The 10180-nt window shown below is 56.9% G+C and overlaps 1 protein-coding gene across 1 annotated transcript; it reads left to right on the top strand.

The window, feature by feature from the left end:
• The first annotated feature begins 4031 nt into the window (after positions 1 to 4031).
• Positions 4032 to 9222, top strand: LOC103005672 (thimet oligopeptidase-like). Its single transcript, XM_057540463.1, is given in 10 exon segments — positions 4032 to 4089; positions 4291 to 4332; positions 4335 to 4627; positions 4629 to 4660; positions 4745 to 4946; positions 6742 to 6938; positions 7196 to 7544; positions 7868 to 8095; positions 8863 to 8965; positions 9206 to 9222. Coding segments are annotated over 10 exon segments (1506 nt in total). The 5' UTR covers positions 4032 to 4046.
• Positions 9223 to 10180: the final 958 nt, after the last annotated feature.

The raw sequence follows: 10180 nt of genomic DNA, 5'->3' as shown, positions 1-10180 counted from the left end.
CCCTGGTGGTCAAGCGGTTAAGACTCCACGCTTCCAATGCGGGGCACATAGATTCAATCCCTGGTCAGGGAATTAAGATCCCACATGTCAGCACGATGCGGCCAAAAAAAAAAAAAAAAAAAAAAAAAAAAAATATATATATATATATATATATATATATATATCTAAGATAAGGAGAGAAAGCAAGATATAAAATGGCATATGCTATAGGAAACAATTTTGGTAAATCTTTAATAGCACATAGATATGTAGATATATGCAAACTATTTTTGGAAAAGAAATATCAAACTGTTGCTAAAGGATGCTTTGAGAGGAAGCCATTAGGAAAGAAAAGCTTATTTTTGGATTTTTCTGTTGTATTTAAAATTTTTATCATGTGATTTTTTTTGGTTTAAATATAAACATATACATAACTACAAAATTATACTTTGTATATTAATATATAACACACATTCATGTAATATATGCGAGATGTAACATATAAATGTATTTTAATATGTTTTTCATATCCAGGAACTTGCACTTCTTCTTCCAGGACTGGCCCAAGGAAATACACACCCAAGTGCACTAAATCATCTGTAAAAAAGTGTCCAGCACAGTGTGGCTTAAAGGATTGGAAAATTGAAAGCTGCACAACCATCATGATTAAGGGATTAGCTAAATGTCGGCCCACTCCTATGAACACCACCCCCTGAGGGAAAACTGTGCCCATTTCTGGCTGCCCAGAAGGACGTTAACCACTAAACACTGATGCTTCTGGGTGTTTCAGTTTGGCCTCATCTTTACAGGCATACTTCGTTTCATTGTGCTTTGCAGATTTTTTACCAGTTGAAGGTTTGTGGGAACCCTGTGTTGTCAGATAATGGTTAGCATTTTTAGCAATATTTTTAAATTAAGGCCTTTTTTAAAAAAAAAAAAATTATTTATTTATTTTTGGCTGTGTTGGGTCTTCGTCCCTGTGCGAGGGCTTTCTCTAGTTGTGGCGAGCGGGGGCCACTCCTCATCGCGGTGCGCGGGCCTCTCACCATCGCGGCCTCTCTCGCTGCCGAGCACAGGCTCCAGACGCGCAGGCTCAGTAGTTGTGGCTCACAGGCCTAGCCGCTCCGCGGCATGTGGGATCTTCCCAGACCAGGGCTTGAACCCGCATCGCCCGCATTGGCAGGCAGACTCTCAATCACTGCGCCACCAGGGAAGCCCCTAAATTAAGGGTTTTTAAAAATATTTATTTATTTGGCTGCATCAGGTCTTAGTTGCGGCACACGGGATCTTCCTCACTGCAGTGCGCAGGCTTGTCTCCAGTTGTGGCGCAAGGGCTCTAGAGCACACGGGGTCAGTAGTTGTGGCGCCAGGGCTTAGTTGTCCCATAGCATATGGGATATTAGTTCCCTAACCAGGGATCAAACCTACATCCCTTGTATTGGAAGGCAGATTCCTAACCACTACACCACCAGGGAAGTCCCTAAGGTTTTTTTTTTTTTTTAGACATAATGCTATCGTGCACTTAATAGACTACAGTACAGTGTAAATGTGACTTTTATATGTACTGGAAAACCAAAAAAAATTTTGCGACTCATGATATTCTCTTTATTGATTGATCCATTTATTGATTTTGATATTTGCTTTACTGCAGTGGTTCACAACCAAATCTGCAATATCTCTGAGGTATGCATGTACTTCCTTTTCAGTATTCTTTCTGTATGGAATACTTTTTCTTTTTTCTTTCTTTCTTTTTTTTTTTTTTTTTGGCTGCACCGTGCAGCATGCGGGATCTTAGATCCCCAACCAAGGATCGAACCCGTGCCCCCTGCAGTGGAAGAGTGGAGTCTTAACCACTGGACCACCAGGGAAGTCCCTGGAACGCTTTTTCTTAAACATCAAGTATGTATTTTTTTTTCTAAAAATCAGGAATTTTCCAAGGAATAATAAAAGGGGGCCCAGGGAAACATAGTGCAGTGGGGAGAAGCCTGAGTCCAAGGCTGAATGGAAAAAAGTCCCCGAGCCCTTCTCTTGGTCCTTTTCATGGCACGAACATTCTTTCCACATCCAGAATCTCCACAGGACAGCAGCCAAGACAAGGGCAGAAGCAACCCCTGCAAAAGGCATAAGGAGGGGAGTGTGGACATGCAGGGTGTACCATCCCTTGGAAATTCAGCAGCAGCTTCGGGGATTCACTGGATGTCACACGTGGAATTCCATTTCTCAGTATTCTTCATAAGAGCCACAAATACACGTCCACAAAAGGCCACGCATTAGAGTATGTACATAGCAGATTTATTCACAATGGCCAAAACTGGGAACAATTTGAATTAGTTTCTGCCATAACAAAATACCACAGACTGAATGGCTTATAAACAACAGAATTTTATTTTCTCACAGTTCTGGAGGCTGGGGGTCTGAGATCAAAATGTCGTTCTGAGGCCTCTCTCCCTGGCTTGTGGATGGCTGTTTTCTCCCTGTGCCTTCACATCATCCTTATAAGGACACCAGTCATATTGGTTTGGGCCCACCCTAATGACCTCATTTTACTTATCTATTTTTTAAATATAGTTAAGTATAGTTGATTAACGGTATTGTGTTAATTTCAGGTGTACAGAAAAGAGAGAGGGAGGGAGAAGGAGGGAGGGGGAGAAGGAGGGAGGGAGAGGGGCTGAGGAGGGGGGCTCCCTCCCCCTCCCATCCTCTCCCCACTGCTTTCTCTTTCTGCTTCAACAACCACCAGGCGCCTTTTAAATAAGCCCTGAAGTAAATGTTTATGCTTGGACGGCCTGACCTCCCCGCTGACCTCCAGCCCGGGACCACCGCTGAGAGATGAAGTCTGCGGGGCCCTGGGCGGCGGGCTGCACAGGCACCTCCTCTGACGCCCAATCTCTCCTCCTTTATGAGGCAGCCGCCAGCTCCCCTCCCTGACTCCCCAAGAATTTGAGCCTTTTTAATATGTGTCGATAATGCCATGAACTACTATTTAATTTTTCCACGAGGACCCATGTCCTGAAATGCAGTGGTTTTCAGACTTGACTTCACTAGAGAACCCCCAGGGAAGGGAGAGACGTCTCTCCCTCCCTTTCTCTCCCTCTCCCTCCGTATCTCCGTCTCCCTCTCTCCTCCTCCCTCTCCCTCTGGGGTGATGCCCGATGAGCTCAGATGCGCAGATGGCCCCCCCATCCCCTCTCTGTGCCTTTCATGGCGGCTGGGCCTTCTCACTGTGGCCTGGGCACGGCCTTGACATTCAGACATCGGTTCCTGCAAGGACACTTGCGTTTGGTCCATACCGCGTGTGGCTGCAGCCTGTGCTTCTCCCGTTCAGCATCTTCAGTAGATGGGGGCTGTGCATGAGCCCTTCATCTTCCCCGCAGACACCACTGGTGCTTGCTTGGCCTCGCGGGTGATGCAGGGGGCAGGGGGGATAGTCCTGTGTCCCCACCTTCTTGGGCTGCAGACAGGCCACGTTGGTCCTGTGGTGACTGGGGGCTCCCAGGAGAACCCCACCGCAGAGCCGGAGAGGTGGCCCCAGAGAAGGAGGCGTACGCCTGGGGCCGGGCCTCACCAGCCAGCCACGGGCCACCTGCAGCAACAGGCCTCTCGCCGTCCAGGGGCTGGGTGTTCGGGGCCGTGGGGATGAGCTGCTGTGTGCACGGCAGCCGAGTTTGTATTGTTGAGCCCGGGGAGGCCCCTGGGTGGCTCCTGGAGAGCCTGGCCGCATTTCTTCCTGCCCTTGGCCTTAGAGCCCATGACGGTTCACGCCGTTTCTGGTTCCAAAAGGACCTGTGTTCGTAAAGACCACATGTTAGGACAGCACCAAAGTGTCTAGAAATCCGGGCCAGGAGGAGGAGGGAGGGGGATTGGCTGTGCCCGCCAGTGGCCTGAGAGCCCTGCCCGCCCGCAGAGACCTGGCCCGGGGCCCGTGGTGAGGGCATGGCCCACGGTCCCCAGCGCCGGCCGTCTCTGGGTTCCAGGAGAACTGCACGATCCTCGGGGAGCTGGTGAGGCTGCAGGCCCAGAAGTCCCACCTGCTTGGGTTCAGCACGCGTGCCGACTCCGTGCAGGAGATGAACATGGCCAAGACCAGCCAGGTGGTGGCCACTTTCCTAGGTAACCCCGCCTCCCCCTGGGGCCCAGTGGGGAGGGCGTCAGGCGGACCTTGACTGGACGTGGCACTGCCTGAGACCCCACTGTGTCAGCCCTTGGGGGTCACCTTCCCGGACCCTTCATTCTGCCTCGAGGGGCGCAGGGTGGGGAGCGGCTAGGGGGCCGCCACAGGGACGTAGCCGAGCCTCTCCCCTCCGCCCGCAGATGAGCTGGCCCAGAAGCTGAAGCCCCTCAGGGAGCAGGAGCGGCCGTGATCCTGGAGCTAAAGAAGGCCGAGTGCCAGAGGCGGGGCCTGCACTTTGACGGGCCCATCAACACCTGGGACCTGCGCTACTACATGAACCAGGGAGAGGAGATGCGCTACCACGAGGACAAGTACCTGCTCAGTGAGTCCTTCCCCATGCAGGTGGTCACGCGCAGGCTGCTGGGCATCTCCCAGGAGCTGCTGGGGCTGACCTTCGACCTGGAGGAGGGCGCCAACGTGTGTCACGAAGACGTGAGGCTCTACACGGTCCGGGACGCGGCCTCGGGCAAGGTAATCCATCGGCAAGTTCTACCTGGACCTCTACCCTCGGTGCGTGCGTGCGGGAACCTGTCGGCCGGCTGTGGGCAGGGGCTCCTCTGCGGAAGCTGGGCCTCACCCCGCGTCCCTCCCCAGGAAACGGAAGTCCGGGCACGCGGCCTGCTTCGGTCTGCAGCTGGGCTGCCTGCGGCAGGATGGGATCCACCAGATCGCCATCGCGGCCATGGTGGCCAACTTCACCAAGCCCCCGCCCGACCCGCCCTCCCTGCTGCAGCACGATGAGCTGGAGACCTACTTCCACGAGTTCGGGCACGTGATGCACCAGCTCTGCTCCCAGGTGGGTGCGGGCGTAGGGCTGCAGTTAGGGGGGCGGGGAGGGCCTGGGCGCGCGCGTGGTCCTCAGGCAGACCCTCACCACGGGATTCTTCCGCTGATGTCACCCCGCACGTGGCGACGCCCTCGGGGTCAGCTTCCATCATCAAACCCCACTCACTGGGTGCATAAACAATGGAAATGGATGTCCTCGAGGCTCTGGAGGCTGGAAGCTCCAGATCAAGGTGTCAGGACTGGTTCCCTACATGTTAAATACATCTACTCAAGAGTTGCCTTTAAAAAAGACAAAAGAAAGGAACGTTGCCTGCAGGTCTGGTGACAGCCGGTGATGAGAACCAGAGGGAAGGCTCTGGGGCCGGGAACACCGTGCCCTGTGAGGCCCTGGTGCTGCTGCCAGTCTCCGTGGAGGCTCAGCAAGTCCCAGTGACTTCCCCACGGGGGGGCCCCCAGCTGAGCGTCTGGGCCCCGGACCCAGTGCTCGTTCAGTCTTCCTGCGGTCAGCCCTTCGTCCTGAGAGCAATGCTCTCACAGGCTGCACCGGAGCGCGTGGGGACACTTTACTGAGCTGTGCAGCCGTCACTACTGCCCTGTTTTGGAACATCTCCATCACCCCAAAAATGTCCCACATGCCCTTAGCTATCACTCCTTCCCCTCGTCAGCCCCTGACAAACGGGAACCCACTGTCTGACTCTGTGGATCTACCTGTTCTGGACGTTTCCCATCAGTGGAGTCACACCCTGTGTGTCCTGTGCCTGGCTTCTCTCGCTGAGCATCGTGTTCTCAGGGTGCATCCACGTGGCAGCGAGTGTCAGGGCTTCACCCCTCTGCGTGGCTGAGGGACGTCCCCGTGTGTGGAGGGACCTCTTATTACTAGTATGTTTATGAGCAGAAGGTTTTGACTTTGAATTTCAGTCTATTCACTGTTTTCTTGCACGTTTTGTGTCCTATGGAAGAAATCCTTCTCTAACCCGAGGCACTAGAGTTTCTTCTAACTTTTCTGCCTAGAAGTTGTGTAGTCAAGCTTTTCATTTTGTTGTTGTCCACTGTGGTGGAGTGTTTTCTGTGGTGTGAGGCTGGGGGTCACCCTCTGTCACCACGTTGTCGCCACCGATCCCCACGCAGCCACATGTGATGTGCGTTTCTGTTTAGAGACACCTGGTCTGATAGCAGTTGTTGATTCACTCACTGCGGGGCTGTAACCCTCACCTAAAGGAAGCTCATCTAACACACGCACTGTCCCCGTGAGCACATCACCGCCCTCCTGCACTTGAGACACCGGCCAACACTTCAGCTCTATGCTCGGAGCCGTGTTGAGCAGAGAAATCACCCCGAAAACACAAAAATGCACACATCGGGGCATTCAGCAGACCGTGAGAAGGACGCTTGTTTGCAATTGGGGGCTGGAACCGGAAGTTGGGGGTCGAGTGACCCAGGAGTGAGGAGGTAGCGTCTGCCCTGCTCCCTGGGGCCTGGGAAGGACATGCCGGGGTCACTGGGCTCGTGTGGACCCACACCTGCTGGGCCTGGGTTCCAGCCGCACTGTGTCAGGCGCCGTGTCTTCAGCAAGAATTTCAGGCACAAGAGAGGAACGACGAGCACCTGCCAACGGCCGCCATCCGGATCCTCTGTGTCTGCGCCTTTGCGTCCTGGACGCGGGGCTTTGGCTGGAGAGTGTTGGCTCCGTGGGTGGGCAGGGGGCGCGGTGGCCCGCAGGTCGGCTGGCTCTCTGCCTCACTGTGTCCCAGACAGGTCTGGGGTCCAGGGTGGGCCCTCTTGCAGCTCCACAGGCCGCCTTGCAGGCCGAGTTCGCCATGTTCAGCGGGACGAACGTGGAGCGGGACTTCGTGGAGGCACCTTCGCAGATGCTGGAGAACTGGGTGTGGGAGGTGGAGCCGCTGCTCAGGATGTCCCAGCACTACCGCACGGGCAGCGTCGTCCCCCAGGAGCTGCTGGACAAGCTCATCAAGTCCCGGCAGGCCAACACAGGTGCGGCCGGGCCGAGGGAAGGGAAGGGGGCGCCTGGACCGCCCGGCTGGAAAGCACGGCCTGGACACAGAGCCAGCGCCCGGCCCCGTCTCCTTCCTCCTGCACGGAGGCTGGGGGCCACGGGAGGCTGACGAGCGTGGCGTCCGCCTTCACCCCCTCCCTCCTCTCTTGGCTGAGCCCTGGGGCCCCGCGGGTCCCAGTGGGCCCACCCCCCCGGGGCCTGTCCCTTCAGGTCCTCCCAGCTGCCTGACACCCCTTTGCCCCCAGCGTGGACCCCAGAGCCCTCAGCTCTTCCCGCTCCTGGTCCAGCAGGACGGGGTCCCTGCGGCACCCTGGACGGGCGGGCAATGGGCAGCCCGGCCCCTCCCGGGAGGCAGCCTCATGGGGTGGGGAGGGGGGCGGGCACGGCGAGCAACCCATGGTCGAGCGCGTCACCTCGGTGCGTGGCGTGGGGCGCCGTGGCTACACGCTTCTTGATGGCCGGGATCAGACGCAGCTCTGCCACCAACTGGCTGGGTCCCCGGAGGCCGGTCACTGGACCCCATTGTCCCTGTTCACCCTCTGCAACGTGCGTGACCCGAGGACCCCCTCACAGGTGGTCGTGAGGGCTGACCGAGTCGGTTTGTGTGGAGGACAGAGAACAGTGAGGCCGGCAGATGAGGAAAGAGCTTGTCACTCATGGTGCTGGGCAGGGGCACGCCTTGTCCCCTAGGGCCTCTCAGGAGCACGAGGGTTCGGCAGGAATGAGGGGCGGGGTGGCTGGGGACTGGAGCCTGAGGTGTGGGTCCCCGGGAAGGAGCAGGCTCAGGATTGGCTAGAATGAGCCCGGGGCTCCGGGCCTCTCCGGGGTGATGAGGGCAGGGGGACGGTGGCCCCGAGTGTGGGCGCCCCATACAGAAGGGGCTGGGGTGCAGCCCTGCGCTGGCTGGTTTGCGTCAGAAAGTGACAGACGCGGTGAACGCGGGTACCAGGCCCGACCCAGGGCTCAGCGACAGCTCTTGTTCCTCAGCACAAACGCTGTTCCGCTTCGGCCGGTGCTGTGCCTTGCGGTGGAGGAAAGCGGGACGCAGAGGACTGTGGGACTCCGGCATCCAGGGTGGGGCCCGGGCAGGTGGGCCCCGAAGTCCTCCGGAGCAGCGGGCACATGGAGCTTCGAGGCTGGGGGAGGTGAGAGTGTGGACACTGGGGCTGCGCAGACGGCCTTGACACTTGAGAACCACTGGCCGGAGGGACCACGGGGACGCCCGTGGAGGGGGGCGCCCAGGAGAGGCGGCCTGCTGGCGCGGTGCGGGGTCCTGAGTGCTGCCCCGCCCCCCCAGGGCGCCCTGTGCTCCTGCCCAGTCGTGGCCGGTGGGGCCATGAGGCTGCAGGGAGGCCAGTGCCCAGCACGGCGCCTGCTGCCCGCAGAGGCCCGGCGTCCCTCGGGCTGCTTCTGAGCCAGGCGTGCCAGGCGTGCCCGACGAGCCCCTGCGCCTGGCAGAGCCAGCGGGCACGCTCCCCCAGCGCCCCTCCTGTCCTCGGACAGGCACGTCTGCTCAGCCTGGGAGCGGGGCCGGGCGCGCTGAGTCCTGGGCCGGTCAGGGGGTGCCGCCTGGGCAGGTCCTTGAGGCGCCCCGCCTGCTGCTGGCCCGGCAGGGGCCCCGCGGAACCGGCACCTTCCTCTGCGCCCCACGTCGCTCCCTCCCCCAGGCTGGTCCATTTCTCCCTGTTTCTGCAAACCAGATAGACCCTGAAGAGACAGAAACTTAGCTCCGTTGAAATGGCTGAAGCTTAGGCTGTCACCTTGGGTTAACTCCTGAGGAGCGTCTTAACAGTTAGGACCCGAGACCCTTTCTTTCCCATCTCCCTCCTCTCGTCTGCCTCATCCGCCTCTTCTCCCTGAACCCCCCTCCGTGCCCCTGCCCCCCGATTTTACGGCCGTCTTCTTCCTTCAGAAAATCAAGAGCATCAAGAAGAAACTGAGTCTCCTGTGCCTCGACTTCAACAAGAACCTGAACGGGGACGTGACCTTCCTGCCATTCACGCGCGAGGAGCTGGGTGCGTGCGGGCCCGCGGGGTGGTGGAGAGGTGTCCGTGTGCCCCTGACCCCCGGGAGGGCCTTCTTCTCCTGAGGTGCTCAGAGTGTTTGAGTCCCAAGGTTCTGGATCCTTCCGAGGGGAAGGTGGCTGTCTGTCTATCGAGATTCTGCCCCGAAGGGAGTTGTCCCTCGAGACCCCGCCCACCCCCACCCTCCACCCCCCCACCCCCGCTCTCTGTGATGTTTCTTTAACCTCACAGGGTCCTCCCCCACCTGACCCGTCGTGGGGTCTTGAAGGGCTGGGTCCTGGGCGGCTTTTTCAGCTTCTGTCCTCTTCCCCGAATGCTTTATTTTGAAAACTGCACACCTGTAGGGAAGTGGCAAGAATAGCACCAGGGAGACCCCGTGTGCTCCCCGGGCCCAGCCTCCCTGAGTGGATGCCATGTGTGCTGTTCCTGCGCTGGGGCCTCTGGACGCGTCGCCAGGAGCAAGGGCGCCTCCTGAGTCCCCGGGTGCAGGCCCCCCTCGGGAAGCAGAGCGTGGAGCTGTCCCCAAGCCGTCCCGATGGTGGTCATTTTTTTAAATTAATTAATTAATCTATTTTTGGCTGCTTTGGGTCTTCGTTGCTGCACGTGGGCTTTCTCTAGTTGTGGTGAGCGGGGGCTCCTCTTCATTGCGGACTTCTCATTGCGGTGGCTTCTTTTGTTTCGGAGCACGGGCTCTAGGCGTCCGGGCTTCAGTAGTTGCGGCACGCGGGCTCAGTAGTTGTGGCTCCCAGGATCTAGAGCACAGGCTTCAGTAGTTGTGGCGCACGGGCTTAGTTGCTCTGCAGCACGTGGGATCTTCCCGGACCAGGGCTCGAACCCCTGTCCCCTGCATTGGCAGGAGGATTCTTTTGTTTGTTTGTTTTTTTGTAACCAAAACATTAATCCCAAGGATTCTCACACAACATATTACAAATGACAGCATGAAAAAACAAATCCTGCACAGCAACTCAAAGTTCAGCTCTACAATGGACCCTTAAACTGGCAGAGGACATTGGTATCTTGAATAGTCTCAAATTTCCAAATAATATTACAAAGAGTTATGCATTCATATATAGCAATCACAGAAGGAACTTATGACCTAAAGCAAAGGTAAACTAACTTTCTTGAAACTTCTTAGATTCTAAACCCACTGGACAACCTCTTGTCCAGTGTGAAGACTGGTGGAATTTTTAAACCTCTAATCTAGGG

The sequence above is a fragment of the Balaenoptera acutorostrata genome, chromosome 2 (assembly GCF_949987535.1).
Source record: "Balaenoptera acutorostrata chromosome 2, mBalAcu1.1, whole genome shotgun sequence".
NCBI classification, from domain to species: domain Eukaryota; kingdom Metazoa; phylum Chordata; class Mammalia; order Artiodactyla; family Balaenopteridae; genus Balaenoptera; species Balaenoptera acutorostrata.
This window is presented reverse-complemented; position numbering and strand designations above follow the sequence as displayed.